At 42.1% G+C, this 21,287-nt stretch overlaps 1 protein-coding gene across 2 annotated transcripts in view; it reads left to right on the top strand.

The window, feature by feature from the left end:
* The window catches only part of Uvrag (UV radiation resistance associated), a 264,183-nt gene that overhangs the window by 127,827 nt on the left and 115,069 nt on the right, over positions 1-21,287 (top strand). For both annotated transcript variants that reach the window (XM_060367624.1, XM_060367625.1), the window contains one exon: positions 9,734-9,860. In XM_060367624.1, the coding sequence (XP_060223607.1) occupies positions 9,734-9,860 (127 nt within the window). The remainder of the gene's footprint in view (positions 1-9,733; positions 9,861-21,287) is intronic.

Below are 21,287 nucleotides of genomic sequence, written 5' to 3'. Positions count from 1 at the left end.
CCCTTTTTTATTCCAGAGTCCAGTCAGGAAGGCATACTGCACATAGCGGTCCGCCTTCCTTCCTTAACCTCCTCTTTGCTGTTGTTACTAAGGATTTGTTTGTGTCTGAGTGTGTCTGTGCATGTGTGTATGGAAACCGGAGGTCAAATCCCTTGGAGCTGGAGTAATAGGCACTAGATGTGTGAGCCACTAGAAGTGGGTGCTGAGATTCGAACTCTGGTCTGCCAATAGAGCAGTAAGTGCTCCTAACCACCAAGCCATCTCAGTACTCCCACCCTTGGCTCTTCCGAGACTCACCTTGTTTTTGATGACTCAACTGTCCTGAAAGATGACAAGCCAGGTAGTTTGTGGAGTGGCCTTGCTTAAGAGCTGCCCTCTGTTCTCTCAGAGTAGGTAGAGCTGCTTCGGAATCCAGGCCAGGTCACCACAGTAGATTTAGTCATCTTTTTCATCTTCTCTTACCTACAACAAATTGTCAAGCTTTTTTTGGTTTTTAAGTCACCTCCACTCATCATCACTGATACCAGCCTTGGTCATTGGCTAGAGCAGTGCCTTTCGAGTCTCCATGCTAGAAATTCCCTTTCTAGACTCCACTTTTAGAAAGAAGTTGCTAAGTCCAAACTAAAAAAGTAAAAGTGGGTGGGAACAAAGCCCCATCCCGTGGAGAGGTCATCCATGCCAACTGTTTGGATTCTATTGTGAGGAAGCCCTGTCCCTAGTTCTCTAACTCACTTATAAGTATGGATTTATCTGTTTTTGCTTCAAGCTATAATCTGATAATATGCTGTTCCCCTTCTTGGTCTGAGGAGTCTCTCAATTTGGTCGTTAAAAGATCTTTCAAGCCTGGCCTGATGGCATGCTTCTGTAATTCCAGAACTCCATTCAGGGGCTCTGAGGAGGATTGCAGGTTTGAGTCCAGTCTGGAAGACCTTCTCTCAACAATGAGAGGGGAAGGATGAGGGTGTAGCGCAGAGGGAGGACACTTGCCTTGAATGCTCTGGTCCCTGCGCTTTGATTCCTAGCCCAGGGTGGACATAGGGGAGATCGTTTAATTGAGTCTGGTATATTGGTGCTCACTTGTAATCCAGCACTCAAGAACATGTCAGAATAATTGTCATATGCCTGAGGCCAGCCTAGGCTATTTAGTGAGTTCAAGGCCACCCTGGGATACATAGAAAATATGTATTCTAAACTAAGTCAACATCTAATAAACCGTGTTGTGGGTTCACTCTTGTGTCTTTTACGGTCTTTTTGTGTTCTTTACTCGTGGTGCTCTGTAGTCTTCTGAAGTCTGGTTCATCTTGTATTTGCCCTGTTTAGCCCAGGCTTCGACCATCTCTAGCGAGAGAGATGGCTGATGGTATTTAGAAACAAGATCTGGTCACTGGGTGTGCTTGGGTATTAGGTGTGCTTATTGCTTTTAAAGCCCTCTTAGTGGATATGGCCATCTCTGTATGAATGTGTACCTATCTATGTTAAGATAAACATGGTTCATACTAATGTTTTCAACTCTAATGCCACAGAGTTTATTCTGGCTTTCTCATTCGTTTTGTTTATTTGCAGTATCTTTTTCTGATAATGAGAAAGCTGGCTCTCATTAAGTATAATGTATTTATCTGTTAAGTCCTGGCATATGTGTAAAGTGGTTCTGATTTCTTTTTCCATTTGTTTTGTTATTATAGTAATTAATGTATGTTAAATCTCTATATTAATGGATTTCACTATGACATTTCTACATATACACATACCATGCTTTCATCGTCTCTACCCTCCCAAATAGTCTCCCTCAGCCCCCTCCCGAGCCTTCTTGCCTGAGCAGTGTCTTTACTACTTCTGGATCATGTTAGGTTGTTTTTACTTTACCTTTGGAGAGAAAATACACAATACTCTTTTCCTATTTCTAATAGAATTTTTCAGCCTTATTTAGAGGGTATTGTTTATTTTTTTATTTTATGTGTATGGGTAATTTTTTTCCCCAGCATGTGTTTCTGCACACTGCATGTCTGCCTGTTGCCCATGAAGGACAGAAGAGGGCATAAGGTCCCTGGAACTGAGTTACATAAAATTATGAACCACTCTATGGGTTTTGAGAATCAGCCTTTGCTCTTCGGGAAGAGCAGCCAGAACTTTTAACTGCTAAGCTGTCTTTACATCCCTTATTATTAATATATATGTATATTTATTTCTATATACAAATTCTTTTCCCAATATATATTTGAGGAATATGTTCTTTGAGTCTGTGGCTTGCATTTTTCTTTGTAAAAATCATTTTTTAAAGATTATTTTTGTTTTGTGCACATGAACATTTGCCTGCATGTATATGTGTGCATGCTGCATGTCTGGTGCTGTTGGAGGTCAAAGGGGGCTTTGGATGCTCTGGAGCTGAAGTTATAGGTAGCTGCGAACCATGTGGGTGCTGGGAACCCAACCCAGATTCTCTGCAAGAGCAGCAAATGCTCTTCACCGTTGAGCTTTCTCTCCAGCCTACTTTGTTGTTGTGGTTAATAGCATTTAAAGAGCAAAACAGTTAAAGTTCAAAAGAATCTGATGTATTTGTATATATGTTTGCACATAGGGGTGCTTTTGTGTACCTCTGCGTGGAGGGGAATGGAAGCAGGAGGACCCCTCAGGTGTTCTTCTGTAGGAGCCTGCACCTTGGTTTGGGTTTGTTTGTTTTTTGAGTCAGGGTCTCACTATGTAGCCCTAGCTGGCCTGGAGCTTCTATGTAGACCAGGCTCACCTCAAACTTGCAGAAGTGCACCTTCCTCTGCCTCGCTCCTTAGTGCTGGAGTTCAAGTCAGGGGCTGTCACTAACACGGACCTCACCAAGTAAGCTCCCCAGTGCTCCAGCTGTAGACATGTGCCCGTGTCTGCCGTGCCCAGCTTTGACTCTGGTGTTTACCTGAGCGCTGGGAAATGGAACTCAGGTCTTCAGGCTGGCACAGGAAGCTCCTTACCAACTGGGCCATCTCTCCAGCCCTCTGATTGTTGTTGTTTTCTTTGTTTCATGTCTTTCTTGTGGTCTTTGTAAGAATCTTCTGCCTAATTCAAGATTACAGACATTTTCTGCTCTGGTTTTTTTTTTTTTTTTCTCCCCTAGAAGTCTTAGACTTTGGGGCTTTGTGTTTAGATCTCTGATTCATTTCAAATTATTATTTTTATACTGGATGAAGAAAGAGTAAAACATCCCCCCCTCCAACTGTTCAGTTGACAGAACAGTATTTGATGAACTGCTTTTCCTTTCCCCATTAATTACCCTGACATGTTTGTCTGAAGTCACCTGACCATACACACGTGCGCCTGTTTTGCCTCCGACTCATGGGCCTGTCTGCTTATCTTCCGCCATTATTGTAGGTTCTCAAGACAGACAGGGAGGGGAAATACTCTAACTTTTAAAAAAGTTCCTGTTTTTTTACAGCCCATAGGTTCTTTCTGTTGAATGAATTTTAAAATGAGTTTGTCAGTTTCTACTGAAGAGAGCCTGCTGGAATTTTAATAAGGATTTGCGGAGAATCGCCATCTTCACAATGCTGAGGTCTCAGCCTTTTCATGTGCCATTTATGTTTTCTGTAGATGTTTCTTTAAGTCTCTGAGTAATGTCTTTGACCCTTTGATTAGTCTTAAGTTTTTGTGGGAGTGGGGCAAGCACAGGCACAGCATCAGGCAGGTGTGGTAGTGTACCCCACAAAGCTCCGCTTAGACAAAGAAGATGGTTCATGCTTCCATTAAATGCAGTATTAACAATTTGTTTTGATTATAGGGTATTCCTCCCCCTAGTCTCTGGGTTTTTTTATCATGAATGGAAATTAAATGTGGGGGAATTTAAGGCAGGAGGGTCAGGAGTTTAAGGTTAGCCTGGACCACATAAAAAGACCTTGTCTCCCAAAATTGGTAATAATAAGGGGAACTGCTTTGAGTTTTTATTTGTCATTTGTTTGTGCTAGTATATAAGAATGCTATTCATTTTTAATTTATTTCTGCTGTATCCTATAGTTTTATCTGTAGTGATGATCTTCATTTTGAGATTTCTAGGAATTTTTGCATAGACAATAATATCTATAGATTCAGATTTGGGTGGAGGGTTTTGTCATTGCTGGTGCTATTTTGGAGACAAAGTTTGATGTATAGCCCAGTCTGCCCTGAAACTCGTAGCAATCCTCCTAGGGGGTGAGTGTCACAGGCATGTGGAACCCTGTCCAGCTCATGTTTGGATAATTCCAAATTCTTGCTCATTTCACCAGTGAGAACATTCATATACTGAGCAGAATGCAGCCGGGTTCCTGCCTTGTGCCTAGGGTGAGGAAGAATGTTGTCTTTGCTTCATTAAGTATGATATTAGCAATGGTCTGTACTGGTTTAGATCTGGAAGCTAGTTTCTGAGATTTTTTTTTTTTTTAAATCATGAGTGATTTAAATGGTTATCTGCATACAGTGAAACAATCATGATTTTCTCTTTAATTTAAAACTTAAGAAAGCAAACTATTTCGGTTTTGCTTCAAATTTTAATATTTTTTTTGCAATACTGGCGATTGGACCTAAGCCCTCATACATACATACATTACTCTTGTGTTTCCCAAGTAAACCTGAGTTGATGACCATATGCAGCGTTTTGTGTCATGCTAGGTTTGACCTGGTGAGGCAGCGTGTTTTGTCAGGGGTTCTGAGATGCGGTGAGATTTCGGTATAGTGTAGGGTTGCCTCACACAGTCCCCTGCTCATTGTCTTTTGTCCCCACCCCCATCTTGACTAGAAACAGCAGCCTCCTAGATCTTTTCGTTACTCGCTAGCTCTCTGCTAAGATTTTCTCTCCTTTCACTCATCCTTAGAACGGTTTGCTTTTCATCTCAGAGTATTCCTGGGTGGCTTTCGGGTGTTGTTCTAACGTCGGCACTGGCTGTGGCTGCCTGTATGTTGATGCCTCTTTCCTAGAGAGCCACGTTCTCCAACTCTTCATAGACAGAACACTGTTGCATTCCGCCCCAGACGTTCTGAATGTAATCTGTCCTCTTTAAGACTTTGCTTTGAAGAATGTTTCTATTTTGGCAGGTGGTTCACTTAGTGAAGCTCAGACTTCTGTGCCTCCAGATGACATGGCTCCAGGTCCAGCTTAACTTTCCACTCTTGGGCACAGGCAGCTGTGTCCATCTATGCGTGTAAGGCTTGGAGCTCAGTCTGAGAGTTCATTGAGTCTGAACAGAATTTGGGGTTCCTATTCTCTGTCTTTCCCCATCCTGGAATCCTTGTTTTATCATTTCTGGCTCCTCCAAGTGGAGAGAATGTTGGTTTTCTGCTGTCCTCCAGAACCACTTTCAAGGCAAAGCCACAAAAGGAGAGAAAATTGCCTCTGTGTTGCGAGCTTGTACTGCACCTTGGCCTTTCTTCACGACAGTGTGCCATCGAGCTTTGTACAGAGACCACAGTAGGGTCTTCATTATTTAGTTTATCAGAAGGGCAGTGTGGTAGGTGCTCACTCTCATTTAGAAGCTAAAGTCCTTTATATTTTATATAAAATAATTTTTATATTTATGAAGCAATACCCACATATAGATACAGCTTTACTAGCTTTAATTTCCTACATCTGGGTTCGAGGCCTGACTGTAATACTAAGTTTATGAAATTAATAAGGTGGATTAAATATTTTGCAAGGAAGCATTTTCTTATTTTTAGTGATTGACTACATGAAGATGGAGGGAAAACTCCCTATAAATGACATTTGGAAGCAATTTGTTAATGTTCGCAGCTCTGAGACTTTTTCTAGATTGTTAGTTACTCCAGTTGTGGGTGATAACCATAGATAAGATAAAATACGCTCTAAATCATTGATTCCTCAAATGTTTTGATCTTAGGACCCTTTAATATGTTAAAAATTGTGACAATCTCTAAGAACTTGGTCAACACTATTAATATTTATTATGTTAGAAATCAAATCTGAGAGTCTTGTTTGTTTTTATTTTTTATTTTTTTTGAAATAGGGTTTCTCTATGGAGCCCTGATTGTCTTGGAACTCACTCTGGCCTCGCTAGCCTCAAACTCAGAGATCTGCCTGCTTCTGCCTCCCAAGTGCTGAACCACTGCCTAACTCAAATCTGAGAAATTTTAAAAAGTTATTTCTAATTAACTTTAGAGTGCCAATAACAAATCTATGTTAGCATAAAAGTAGATGTTTATGAGAAATGAGTGTTTTTCCTTTTTTAAAAAAAGGGAGATTTTGTTTCATTTTTATGACTGTAACCTTAGCAAACTGAATTTTCCCTTAATAAAAGTCCAGTGAGACAACTCACTGGGTAAAGGCTTGTCACCGACCCTGACAGGCCAAGTTCAATCCCCAGAACGCACAGAGTGGAAGCAAAGCGTCGATTCCCCAAGCTGTCCTCTGACTTTCACATGCACACACACACAAATGCATAAAATGACAGTTTCTGAAAGGCTCCTAGCATTTCCCATCTAGTTTGGCAGTATATCCTTTGCAGTATCCAAGCAGACATGCTTCATACACACGGGAACGTGACCATGAAAGGGGCCCAACTGCTCACTGTGATTACACATGTGTTTGAAACTTTCATTATCCCAGGGCCAAATTTTAGCCTATTTGTGTCTGAGGGATTTTAGCTCTAGTGTGATCTATGAGAAAATACTTGTTTGCATTAGCATTAGCGTTATTTATAGATCAATCTGTCATTGTAAAATGAAGTGTTTAATATTACCCATGATTCTTTAATAGACCCATAAATAGTGCTTGCAAACATGCATGTCTGTGATTTCTGAGTGTTGTATAAAATATAATTAAAGGTGATTGGTATATTGGGGTAGACGTGTGACATTAACTGTACTTGGAATGAAGAGAAGGCTAGAGCGCAGCAGCCCATAGAAGATACTTAGCTATGGTAAGATCTTTAATCAGCTTTTGCCTTTGAAGTCTGAGCAAAGAAACAGAACCAAGGCATTTGCAGGGTTTGTTTACTCCTGGAAAACAGGAGCCAACAATCCTAGATTGGGCTAATGGATCGATTTCTGTAAATGGGCCAGTTTTCTCACACAGACCGTGACACAGCCATGCTGTGCTCACGCCTTCCTGTGTTAGCTTTGTGTTTACACTAACTTTTAAGTCTTGTGCTTTTTAACAAGAAAACATTCCCAGCCTGATTGTACACCCTGAACAAAGTAAGTTACCCCATGAGTCAGGTTGTGTTCTCTGAAGAATGTCTCCTGTTTCTCTCTTTGCCCCCAACATTCAAATATTTTGTGGAAAAAAAAAATTGGGTTAAAGCAGTTAAACACCTACATCTCGATGATTAGAAGACATTTATTTCTTTATTCCCACGTGGAGGGATCCGCGCCATGGTGTGCACATAGACGTCAGACAGGTTTGTGGAATCAGTCCTCTCCAGGAACTGAACACAGGCCGTGAGACTTAGGGCCCAGCACCCTTGCTCACTGAGAAACTTGCCAGGCGGTTTCAGGCACCTGTAAATGTATTGCTTGTTGGTATTAAATACATTCGTAATGTTGTGCAGCCACCTTCACCATCTGTCCAAAGCCCTTTTTATCTTGCAAAGCTGAAACCTCATGGCTTTTAAGTACTAACTCTCCATCCCTTCACCCCCCAGCCCTGCCACCATCCATCTGTGATTCATATACAATCTCATTTCTCATCCTCTCTCCCACCTGCCAGGAATTGCATCCCGGACCTTGTCCATGGTGGGCATGCACTCCACCACTGAGCTACACTTCCAGCCTGGTTTTGACTATTCTAAGTACCTTACATAAATGGTGTCAGACGTGGAGGGACTGCTTGCAGCTTATTAGTTTCACATAGCACAATAACCTTAAAGATTTCCCATGTTATTGAATACACCAGGGTTCCTCCTTTTAAAAAGCAGAATAATATTCTGTTACGTGTATATGCTGCATTTTGCTTTTCCATCCATCTGTTGATGGATGCTTGGTCACTTCCACATTTTAGAACCCCATTGACTTTTGGGTCTTTGTTTTTATAATGTTTGGCAAAACATAGTAAATTAGTAGAAAGCATTTAAACTATGTAGGAAGTCCTTCATAAATATTAATGTTGTTCAAAAAATTTTATTTAGTAACATTATTTTTAAGGGTGTGTTTCCTAGATTTTTCAAGCCTAATGTATTGATGGGTAGGAAATAAGATTTTATTCTGTTTTCTTGGCTGTGTCCTTAGTGGATTATCGTACCGGCTGCTTAGAATGTTTGTTTCAGGGATGAAGAAGAAGCCATTCTGGGTGAGAAGGGATTGCTTTAGAGTGCTCTCAACACAATTGCGAGAATCCTTTTCCTTGCCCCTTGCTTTCAAAGGCCGCCACTACGCCTCTCACTCAGTTCCCAGGTTCCTTGTTGTCTAAACAGCAATCATGGACTGACTCCTTCCTTTGAGAAATTTCCAACAGCTTGTTCTACATTTTGTTAATTCTTAGTTTATTAAATAATTATATTTTTCTATTATAATTTTAATTAGATATTTTACTCTTTTGGAAAAGACAAAAAAAATTACCAGGCATAGCCAAATTAAATATGATCAATACTCGTGAAAAATCATGAAAGGTGTATTATTGTTACCATGTGGTAGAGACCAACAAAGATCCATTCTTAGAGTGCGTTCACAGATAGCTTCATTGTGCAGTCAGATTTGCAAATGGAGGTGATTTCAGAGATGTTGGAATAAAAAGGAATTTGCCCCATTATGCATACATGTATCTATTCGTGGTCACCTACGTGTGAGTGTGAATGTTCATTTACATCAGAGGCCCAAGGCTGACATCCTTCCTCCATCCTTCTCCGTCTTTTCATTGAAGCAGAGTCCCTCAGTTGAACCCAGAGCTCACCTGTATGCTACCCTAGCTAGCCAGCCTGCTCAGGAGAACCCCTTCTCTGCTCTCCTGTCTCTGTCTTCTGAGAAAAACAGCCCACCTGATACTACATGGGTGCTGGAAAGCCAAACTCCAGTCTTTGCTATAGTTGCTCAGAGTCCATAGGCTGGTCTTTGTCTGTAGGCTCTTCTGTATCAGCTGCCATGTCGCCTGTGTCTGGTTAGTCCTTCTTCCCTGTCACCATAGCGTCTCAGTTCTTGTCTTATTGCCATGGTGAGGATTTCTGTGTACATTACGTTGGAGTGGAAAAGTCAACTTCTTGTCTTGTTCTTGAACCTAGGGGAGAGTGTCTAGTTTTGTGATGTTAGGTGCCAGCTAAAGGAAGTTTCCACTTGCTCTTTGTTCTGAAACTTGTGGGTCTTTATTATGAATAGGTAGTATGCTTTGTTCTATGTCTTTAATCTATATTATTTCTTATATGGATACATTGATTGGCATTATCTTTCTTCCTAGGCTTAGTATTGTGAGGTTGTGTTTGAGTGTACCCCTGGAATAAATTTTGTTTTAACTGTGATACTTTTTTTTTTTGCATCATTCGATTTAACTGTCTGGACTTTACATTATCTTTATCTACTTGGGGTGTCCAGCTCATGCTCACCTGGCACAGTTAATGTTTCCCTCCATTTCTTATTTCTACAAGAGATTTGAGTTCCTAGAGAAGGCTCATTTCTGCCTGTCCTCACTTATTTCTATATTCCTTCCATTAAAGCAATGGCTGCTGGTAATTACTCTAAGCACTGTAGATTAATGAGTGTTTGGCGTTGTTCTGAATCATGGTGGATGTGCAGTAGCTATGACTTCATATTCATAAATTTACCTGTTACTGTCTTTATTTAGAAAAAAGAAAGTGAATGTCTGCGATTAAAGATTTTGGTGCTTCAAAATGAACTGGAAAGACAGAAGAAAGCCCTGGGCCGGGAGGTGGCCTTCCTGCAGAAGCAGCAAATAGCTCTACAGGACAAAGGTGAGTAGGCCCACCATGCAGCCAGCCTCCCTCTGGCACCGTTTTCTTCCTTCCATATGCTCAAGCAGACATCTTTGCAGGCATATGTTCATTCCGGTTTCTGTTTGGTTGGTTGGTTTTTTGTTTTTGTTTTTATGACATGGTTTCTCTTTGTAGCCCTTGTGTAGTCCTGGAGCTCACTCTGTAGACCAGGCTGGCTTCAAATTCAGAGATCTACCTGTCTCTGCCTTCTAAGGGCTGGGATTAAAGGCATGTGCCACTATATTCCTTTTGTTTTGTTTTTAATTTTTAAAGTATTTTCCAAATATTTTGACATTGGTAGTATGTATAATAATGTACAAGTCTTTGTATGTTGAGATATATAAGTTTTCACAAAGTGAACGCCGATGTAAGTAGAATTTCAGTCAGTGAAACCATGCTGAAGACTCACAACCCTTTGGCACCTTCTTGAATTCCCATCATGCACCATGATTCCAACCACACTAACCAGGTACCTTTACTTAAGAGACCAGAAATTGGTTTTGCCTAATTTCGCATTTTATAGAAGTCATATGTACACTTCCCGTGTGTTAGCTTTTTCAGCATGTTTGTTAGAGTCGTTCTTAACCTTCCTGTAATTATAATTGATTCCAAAAGCCAAATAGTAGTCTGTTATACAAATATGTATTTATGTATTTGCTTTCACTGTTGTTAATGTCCAGTTTGAGGCTTTTACAGTTCATCCGTCCACACATGTTCTAGCACATGTTTCTTAGCGGAGCCCCTGTGAGTTTCCGTTGGCCGGAAACCTAGCAGTAGAGCTGCAGGCTTGTAGGGTGGGTATCTTTCTTCAGCCGTGTGGATGGTATTTAAAGGCTTTCCTTTAAGTTCCTTTCACTTGCTGGCCTCCATCTTCGCCCCGTGTCCTGGCCACTCGCAGCACTCAGTCTTTGTGTGGTGTGTGCTCTCATAGCTCTGGCTTCCATTCCGGCTTTACCAGTCTACACACTTGAAATGAATCTTTCGTGAAGTGTCAGTGCGGTCTTTTGACTGTGTGTTACATTTATACTTTTCCGGTTTACAGAGTTCCTTATTCTTTATGGATGTGGAGAGTTTCTTGACGTGCGCAGTAGGATCATGCTCCCCATCCTGTGGCTTGCTGTTGCCTGTTTTCCTTTAGTCTACATTTGAGGCTTTGGGGCCAAGTGTAGGAGACATTTGCCTGTTTGACGACCTTAAAGGTGTTCTTCTGTGTGTTCTTCAGAACTCCTTATTGTTTTATTTTCCACATTTATTTCATCAGTTCATCCAAATTAGTGGATGGCTGTCCTCTAAGTCACAGTTAGCATTCTCTTTTTCACAGAGAAAGAGCACTGCGGCTCCGCTTTGATATGAATCTTGTCGCCATGGCCTTGTTCCAAGTCTGTTAAGGGCCTTCTGCTCCAATCCACTGAGCTACTTTTCAGCTTCTATATCTTTTCAGTTTCCTTCTGTCATGCTTTGTTTTGATGTTTGTTGAAGTTCTTCAGTTTGTTTTTCTTCCAAATCATCTTGGTTATTTTTGTTCTTTCTGCATTTTCATATGGATTTCTAGACAAAACAGAAAACCTTGCTAGGAGTTTGATGGGACTGCATATACTGAGTCTGTCAGGAGAGTTGTGGGATATAGAATCTTAAGGTCCTGTCCACCACCCCAAGAAAACCCCATGTGCCGGTGTTTGTTAGATCTTTACGAAATACTCTTGAAACACTAATGCCTGGGTCTTTGCTTAGCTGAATTTACTCCTCTTCTCCGATGCTGTCTGAGACTCTTATACTTCTGTTTAACTTCTATTTTCTACTGTTGATGGTATGTAAATATACAGTTTGCTTTTCTTTTTTTTTTTTTTTTTTTTAGTGATACTGATGTTCAAAAGAAAAATTTTGGCTGTAGAGATGGCCTAGTGGTTAAAAGCCCTGGCTGCTATTTCAGAAGAACTGGATTTGATTCTCAGTACATACATAGTGATTCACAACCATCCATAATTCAGTTCCAGGGGATCCAATACCTGCTTCTGACCTCTGTGGGCTCAAGGAACACATGTGCAGACATACATGCAGATGAAATACTTATACAGATAAAATAAAATAATTTTTAAAAATTCACTTTAAAAAGATTCACTAAGTTAGTACCTAAGTAATACTGCTAGGAAAACATTAAAAGATGCACTAATTTGACACCTACCCACAAATGAACGATAGTAGAGAGTCTTTGCTTTTCATTGTTTCTGTAAGAACAGGAAAACCTATATGTGCAGTGAACACTGCAATTCATAATTCGGAACAGTCTCGGCTGAGCCAAGGTTATGCATGGATTTGTATTCATGAGCTAACGGTGCAGGGATGAAAATATTTCCCCCAATCTGAATCACTGCCTAGAACTTCCCTTTGAAGTACGTGGCCTTGGGAGATGGGAGATGGCTCGGTTGGGTTGCCGTGTAAGCATGAGGACGTAAGCTTGGCCTCTCCAGTGTCCACAGAGGAAGGTGGCGGGTGGCGGCAAGCACCTGCAAGTCCCAGAGCTGGGAGATGCACGTGGGTTTGCTAGTGGCCAGTTTAGTCAGCCGAAGACTGTCAGATCCAATGTGAGAGCCTGTCTGAAAGAAAGAAGGTGAAGAGTGGTAGGAGAAGATAACCAAAGTCCAACCTCTGCCTCCATGATCTGATGTGTGGATCATATACAAGTGTACAAACATAACACACACATAAGTAATATGATGTGTAAAGCTCATGATATATGTATGATTCCACTGCGTGGCCAAAAGATAGGACTCTGTAGTCCCTTGACTGTGCTCCTTATTATATTTTTGTCTTCTGTGATAAAAGGAAACAGCAAGCTGTCTGTCACCAGACTAAACGCACTGAAACTTTCAGTGATTTCTATACCATCAAGATGATGAAAGGAGTGGCCGGAGATATGGCTCAGAGGGTTAAGAGCACTGGCTGCTCTTCCAGAGGTCCTGAGTTCAATTCCCAGCAACCACATGGTGGCTCACAACCACCTATAATGAGATCTGGTGCCCTCCTTTGGCATGCAGGCTGAATGCTGAACACATAATAAATAACTAAATCTTTAAAAATAAAAGATGAAAGGAGAGGTGGAATGGGCATGATCATAGTACATCAGATACATGTATAATTGTCAATGAATACTGGTCGTTAATTTTTTAAAAGATGAATATATAATATATACTTACTTATGAGTTTGTCTTTATAAGAAACATTAATGTCAGGCAATATCATGTTTCCTGGTGTTTCTATCATCTGAGCACCACTAAGAAAGTCCTGTGAGTTAAATACACCACATCGATAGCGATAAAGATAGGGTTTATTTTTATCCTCTTTACAATGGGGAAAGATTTGTTCAAAGGTACACAGACGGTTGTGGCCAAGCTTTAATTCAGTTACCAGAGCCTAACTGTGCTGCAGAGGATGATTGCGGGGCATATAGGTATCTGTATAGGCATATAGGCATATAGGCATATAGGTTTTGTTTGGGCAGCCATGCAGTCACATTCTTGGATCTCCATGTATCATAGAAAGAATCTCCATGTATCATAGCCTGGCGATCCCCAGGCTAGATGGGTCTTTGGCGTGATGCGTCAGACCTGTTGAGTTGACACTGTGTTTGTGCTTCAATACCCTCTCTTGCATTTACAATGGAGATTTTGTTGTCATCACACCAGGGATCAAATCCATGGCCTTCTGCATGAGCCCCACCACTGGGCGATACCCCAGTCCTATGCATGTTTTTGAATCGAGAATTCATTTATATTTCTTGAACTGTTAGAGGCCCCAGAAAGTTAGGGTCTAATGTTGATCCTATGTTAACTCCAGGGAAGCACTGGGCAGTAAAAAGAGTGTATGGCTGGGAAGGTACGCAGGCAGGTTTACTTACTGATGGGTCCTGACATCCTTCGGGGATACCCGTGTTCATCATGGTCACACTTGCCAGGCAGACACATACTCAAAAGGCTGAGCCTGAGAGCCTGGTGAGGAGTCAAGGTCAGGAATGTTTAATATTTGACCTTGATTTTGCTGCTGATTCTTCTGAAAATCTTAGGAATTACTTCTGCCTCTGCTTACACATCTCTTCAGTAGCATCACCACCTAGATTAGAATTATAAGGATCCACTCGTGTGGACAATTTGAAGAAACCAGGTGCCTATTCTAGCTGTTAATTTTTGATGATAAAAATGCATTGCAAGATGATTTACTGGAAAGAGAAAAGACAGAGTTTCTGTTCCTGCTGCTGGCTGGCCAAGTGACACTGACTCCTCATCAGCACCTCCCAGAAGCTGCCCCCTCTGGGCCTCCAAGGCACTCTCTCAACCCATCTGCAACAGCTCAGCTGGGCCACGAGTGGGTCTTCTCAGAACTCATGTTTATCAATGTGTGTGCATGTGTATATGTACATATATATGTATTCTGGGATGATATTAGTCGTGTAATTTCTGACGTTTAATTAGAAAACAGGTTTAACTGTTAGGGTCTCAAGCCAGGTAACTCTCACAGTACCTGCATGTATTATGTGCAGGGCCTCTTGCCCTCGCTCAGCCCATACATCTTTTTGAGATACAGTACCCTGTCAGTCAGTCTGCTAGAAACTAGGTTTAGAAAGTAACATGGAACCCTGTTCTTAAGAAAGCCTGTTCAGTAAAATCTGGATTTTTTTTTTTTAATTCACTTTATATCCTGGTTGTAGCCTCATCCCTCCTCTCCTCCCAGCCCCACCCTCCTTCCCTCTCCCTTCACCCCTTGCCTATTCTTCAGCAAAGGGGAGTGCCTTTTCCCATCCAGCCCAGCCCATCAAGCTGCATCAGGACTGAGCATGTCCTCTTCCCCTGTGGCTTGGCAAGGCAGTCCTGCGAGGGACAAGTGATAAAAAAAACTGGCAAGTGAGTCTGTGTCTGATGCAGTCCCCACTTCCCATACTAGAGGACCCACATGAAGCCTAAGCTGTTTATCTGCTACATCTTTGTAGGGGCCTAGGTCCAGTCCAGTTCATGCGTGGTCCTTGGTTGATGCTTCAATCTCAGCAAGCCCCTCTGGGCCCTGGTTAGTTGGCTCTGTTGGTTTTCTTGTGGAGCTCCTGTCACCCCCTTTCTCTCTACTTTTCCATAAGACGCCCTACTCCACCCAGTGTTTGGCTGTGAGTCTCAGCATCTGTTTTGAGGCGCTTCTGGGTGGAGTCTCTTAGAGGACAGCTCTGACAGGCTCCTGTCTGGGTCTTTTATGAGTAGATGTTGACAGGAATGAATTTTATGAAAGGGAAGTTCTCCGATATTTGTAGGAGGTGGTTCTCCAATATTTTGTCCAAGATAGTTGGGATTAAACCTGGGGCCTTATGAGCACCTTCCAGGATTGCTACCACTGAGATTTATCTGATGCCCAGAAGCTAAAACAGCCCTCCTGTGTGTAAGTCAAGGTCTCACTGTGTAGCCATGGCCTGGGAACTCACTTTGAAGACCAAGCTTGCCTTGAGCTCAAAGAGGTCCACCTGCCTCTGGAGTCTTAGGGTTAAAGGTGTGCACCACTATGCCCACTCCCCCCCCAAAAAAAAAAAACAAAAAACTTGTGTTAGAAATTAGAAGCCAATTTTTAAGTTGAGTGGATTTAATAGTAAAACCATGTATGTATTATATTACAGCTGGAAAGTACTGATATATCATGCTTGAATCTCAAGGCATCCCTGGATGCTAAGTGGGGCAGTGTTATCTTCATGTTATATATGCAATGACAGGGGTAAATGGCTTGTCCAGGAACACACAGACAGCTGGGAACAAGGTTGAAATGTGATCCAGACGTTTGACTCCAAAATATGTGCTTTTCTCACTGTTCCACATAACCTAAAATCTTACAGAGTGCATTCAATAGACAAAAGTGCTAAGGAGCAGGAGGTTTTTATTGAGATCCTGTGACACACTAGCCTTTATCGAATAATTCTCTTTGTTGTTGTTTGTTTAAGCATTTTTTTTTAATTTTTTTTTTTTTTTTCTTGAGACAGGGTCTCCTTTTATAGCCCTGACTGTCCTGGATCTCACTATGTAAATCAGGATGACCTTGAACTCACATAGATCCGCCTGCCTCTGCCTCCTGAGAGCTGGGATTAAAGGTGTGTGCCACCACACCCAGCCTGCATACAATATATTTTTATCTCCAACTCCCTACTCCAACTCTTCCCAGATCCTCCCTACCTCCCTAACCATCCTATTTCACGCTCCCCTCTCACTGTCTCACTTTTGCTCTCACTGTCTTAGAACAACCAACCTAACAACCAATGTACCCCACATTGAAAATAAAAACAAACAGAAGCCATTAAGACCAAAACTTCCCAGGCCAAACAACTCCCCTTCTTCAAACCCCGTGGAGGTTTTTTGTGTTAGCCAATTACTCCTGGGCCTGGGACCTGCCCTGAAGTCTGGGTAATATACTTGGTGAAATTCTACTGGAGAAAACTGATTTTCCCTTTGCTAGTTTCCAATTGCAGATAGTCTCTTGGTTAGGGATGAGCTCTTATGTCTACTCCTCCCTCTCAGTCCTGGAACCCAGCTGGCTTGCCTCTACATAGACCCTGTCCACACTGCCACAGTCTTTGCAATTTCGTTTGTGCATCAGTCCAGTTGTGTTTGGAAAACATTGTGTCCATAGGATCATTCAATACCTCTAACTATTACTGTTAGTAACACTTCCTCCTCTTCTGCATAGATTCCTGAGGCTTGATAGGAAGGATTTAATGAAGACATCCCATTTAAGACTAGTGTTCCAAAGTCTGTCATTCTCTGGACATTGTCTAGTTGTAGGTGCTCTGTGATGTGGGTTGAGTGAGGCACTGATCTATGGGTGTAGCAGTATGTCTTTAGTAGTCATTTTATTGCTATGTTCCTTTAGCAGAATAATAGTACTAGGTTTTCCCATAGGTGCATGACACATCTAGTCTCAGGTTCTTGGCCCCTTTAGCAATGTCAGGTATGGGTCCTCTCTCACTGGAATGGGCCTCAGATCCAATCACAAAGTGGTTGGTTACTCCCAGAACATTTGTGCCATGATTGCACCTGTGCATCTTGCTGGCAAAGCACTGTTGTAGGCCACAGTGATACTGAAATTTTTTTTTAACTTTTCTCCTCTATATTCAGAATACTTTCTAGCACTGTGAACTCTAGTCACTAGGAGTGAAGCTTCTAAGTTGGGCACAGCTTGATTTCTCCCATGTTTGATGATACTAGGAAACCTGTCTTCAGCAATAGGCCCTTATCATCAGGTTGCAGAGAGCAGTCAATAGCCTTGGCAGTAGCTGTGATGTTTTGAGAGGGGTAGGGGAGCGGGGACCATGGTCAACAAGATATAGCTCATTCCTAACACTGGAAGTTTTACTTGATGGTCTAGTTGGGGTATTGTCTCCCCTGTTACATGATAGCACTTTTTGGAAGCACACTTGGTTTTTCTATGGCTTTTAAAGGCCTCAGGACCAGAGGCTCTTCTTAAGTCCCAAGTGGTAGACCCTAATTCGTATATGTGAGTGTTTCTGACTTTAAGACTTATCTGGTTCCAATGAATAAGGTGTCTTTGCTGCTTTCGGTAGTGTACTTGTGACATGTAAGCAATGTGGAAACAGACAGGGTGCCCTTTGGGCTGTGGTCTAGTGGACTAGTAGCTAAAGAACTTTTTTCTGTCTTCCCTTTCATTGCATGACAAGTGAAATGAATTTTCCCCAAAGAGTCCTTAATCGTTTGGTAGCAATTTAATTCACAGGAGACCTGGAATATAGGTCCAGCTTGTCCTTAGGAAGGTGTTCAGGCATTTTAGGGTTGTTTTTAGAATATTCTCAGGCTGTACGATTCTGTCATTTCCAAAGTGTAGTATTGGCAGAAAGGATGGAGGTCTGTCTTTGTTGCTGTTGTTTGTTTTTGAATGTTTGTTAAAATTTAATCCTGTAATATACTTCCCTCCAGAAAAGACATGCTACTCACCTGCCCAAACAAAAACTATCTGGCCCCCATGCAGCCTCAGCCGCCATACGTTACCAGCAAGGCTATTTGGTGGGGGTGGCCACTAGGCTTCCCCAACTGGTTGTCATGTTTTGCTTGGCTTTTCCTAGTTCCTTGTGATAAGCAAGAGTAAAATCAAACATGCTTTAGGTGACATCATATTTAACAGAGGTCAAATGTGTTCAGTTTCATTGCTCAGATTTCCTCTCAGTAATTTCAGTGAATAAATTTTATTGCTCAAATAAGAAGTGTTTTATATGCAGTTCTCATTAATTATAATAATTTCTTACCATTTTCTGAGAAAATTGAGAACTAGGGTGGCCTAGATGTATAGCTTGTTCTGTTTATCTTCTGTGTAGTGGGAAGAGCACTGTGTGGCTCTGACCAGCATGTCAGGTCACAGAAGAACCACAGTGTGTCTGAGTCCCCGCTCTGCGTGCGTGTATGAAAATACATCAGCATCGGGCTGAACATGGTGCGGCAGTTCCTCTTCGCTGGGTTGTAAGGCTTCTTATGAAGAATTTTTTTTACACTTTTAACCCAGTGCGTATTTGTCTGGAATAATGGCAGACTGAAGACTTTTTCCTTACGGTGTTGGGGACTGAGCCCAGTGCCTCGTGCAGGCTATGGGAAGTGCTCTACCACAGAGCCACATCCTCCCTAGGCTGTGTTTTTAACATTATATAGCCTTCTTCCAGAATGTAGACAGGCTTCCTTTCAAATTATTAATGCATGTCTTTAAAGCTGTGTGGACTTTCCCCGAGGGATTTATGCTGTAACATTTTCCTTTTTATTTTTTTCTAATAATGGACTATTTTGTATGCATACATTCATGTGTGACATGGTGCCCATGTGGAGATCAGCTTTCAGGAGTCTGTTCTCTCATCACCTTGCTGAGCAAGTTTCTCTCGTCTCTGCTGCATTCTGTCCTCCAGGCCACCCTGCCCAGTAGTCTTTTATGTGAGTCTCCTGTCTCAGCCTCCCATCTCAATGTGGGAGTGCTGGGATTGTAAATGCATGTCCACATTCAGATTTATTTTGTGAATTTCTTGGATCAAACTCAGGTCTTGAGACTTGTGCGCAGCAAGGGCTTTTTCCAGTGAAGCCATCTTGCCAGCGCCTAATGCCTGAATTAGCATCTTCTTCTCTGGGCTGTTGGATGTAGCTCACATAAGGCAGTAGAGGCCAAACAGATTTGCTTGGAGAGTGAAGAGGACACATTATAGGTCCTAAGCAAACTTCAGCTCTTACTTTCAAGATTATTAAATGTACTTATGATGATTTATTCTGGTAATGTCTTAAACGGGTTTTAAGAAGGGTAAAGTGTCATTTCAGTCTCCTTTCCAAGTGGAAGCCATGGATACAAAGAAATAAAACAACTGAAAGAATTATATTTTGGTTTACCAGCTTTTCCATTTGCTTCTCCCAACATTCAGGAAGTGCTACTTAGCAAAAACACATTTACAATGAGATAGTTGAGTCTCAAAGCAAAAAAGGTCACGAGGCATATATAGGATACAAGACAAGCATCAATATGACAATACTCCATCATCATGGAACACTTAGGAAGAACTGGACACTGCAAGACCGCGCAGCCATAAATGAGTATCCAGCACTCAGGAAGGCAGAAACAGATGGGTCTCCATGAGTTCAAGGCTAGCCTGGTCTACAAAGCAAGTCCATGATAGCCCATGCTACACAGAGAAACCCTGTCTCAAGAAAGAGAGAAAGGGGGATAGAGAGAATAATGGCCATAAGGCAGAGCTAGTTAGAGGGTGTCAGAGGCACACAGAAGGTATGCCTCTGGAAAAACAATCCCAGGTAAAGAAGATGCAAGAAGGTCATAGTTAGCTGGGAGACGGTAAGAATTGCCAGTGAAAGGAAGCAGTTTCTACAGAGGTTGCAAAGTATACCTGGGAGCTGCTGCCAGTAATGGAAGGTTAGTTTTTCAACTACAGATTTTTTTTTTTTCATTTTTGCATAACTCCATTTGAGAGGCTAGAGAAGTCAAGGAGCTTTTACTGAAAGGCTTGGGGATGTGTTAATATAGCACACAAGTTTCTCAAAGAACAGATAGGCTTGTATTGATGAATACAATACAGCATACAGGATAGATACATGTTTCAGACAATATTCTTTGCCTGCCCTATTGAGGGGAGAGAATCACCAGGGAGGAAGCTATATCAGTAATCAACACTACAGGATTAAAATCTAAGCACAGTGGGAATTTTAAATGAGCAGAGAGTACATAGGTTCAGGGGGTGCTTGGATGGTAGATTCCACTGTGATGACTCACTGGGTTAAAGCAAAGAGGAACAGAGGAAGAACATGGGTGCTTTTAATGTAGGCTGGGACATGGCCCGCATAGTTCAGTCACTGAGCAAGCAAGCATTAGAGAAGGAGGGTGATGTAGAAAGGGAAAGGAATTAAGATATCCAGCTTTGAATGGTTATGCAGCGAGCAAGATAATAAGAAACTCAACAAATGGCTGGAGAGATCACTCACCAGTTAAAGACACTTGACGCTTTTCTTTCTTTTTTTTAAAACTAATTTATTTAATTTTATTTTATGTGCATTGATGTGAGGGTGTCAAGTCACCTGGAACTGGAGTTACAGATAGTTGTGAGCTGCCATGTGGGTGCTGGGATTTGAACCTGGGTCCTTCTGAAGAGCAAACAGTGCTCTTAACCACTAGAGCCATCTCTCTAGCCCCCCCCCCCCCACACTTGATGCTTTTCTAAAGGGTCCTGAATTTGGTTCCCAGTATTCGAGTCAGGTGGCTCACAACTGCCTGTAATTTCAGCTCTGGGGCATCTGTTGCCCTCTTCTGGTTTCCGTACGCACCACACACAGGCACAAATAAAATTAAATTGTCTTTTAAAGCATAAACCAGGTTGTCATTAACTACTGGTGACTGGTACAAGCTGTGACAACAGAAGCTGACCGTGAGAGGCCACTGTGTACAGTGATTGCTCAGGAAAGTTTCCATAAGGAGCTCAGCCCTGGAACCTGAGAAGATCCTGGGTAGATGGAGAGCTGGGAGCAGGAGGGACTGGAGCTACGGAGGAAGCCCCGGGCTGGAGCACAGTAATGTCTGAGGTGGCTGTCTTAAGGTCCCATTGCTGTGAAGAGACACCACAACCTCGCCAACTCTTGCAAAGGGAAACTTTAACTGGGGCTGGCTTATAGTTTCAGAGACTTAGTCCAGTAACACCATGGCAGGAAACATGGTAGACATGGTGCTAGATAGGAGCCAAGACTTCTACATCTTGATCCAGAGGCAGCAGGAGGAAACTGTGTGCCATACTGGGCGTAGGTTGACCATCTCAGACCTCAAAGCCCACCCCATAGTGACACACTTCCTTCAACAAAGCCACACCTCCAGTGGTGCCATTCCCTATGGCCAGGCACTCACACATAT

The sequence above is a fragment of the Meriones unguiculatus genome, chromosome 14 (assembly GCF_030254825.1).
Source record: "Meriones unguiculatus strain TT.TT164.6M chromosome 14, Bangor_MerUng_6.1, whole genome shotgun sequence".
In the NCBI taxonomy this organism is placed as follows: domain Eukaryota; kingdom Metazoa; phylum Chordata; class Mammalia; order Rodentia; family Muridae; genus Meriones; species Meriones unguiculatus.
This window is presented reverse-complemented; position numbering and strand designations above follow the sequence as displayed.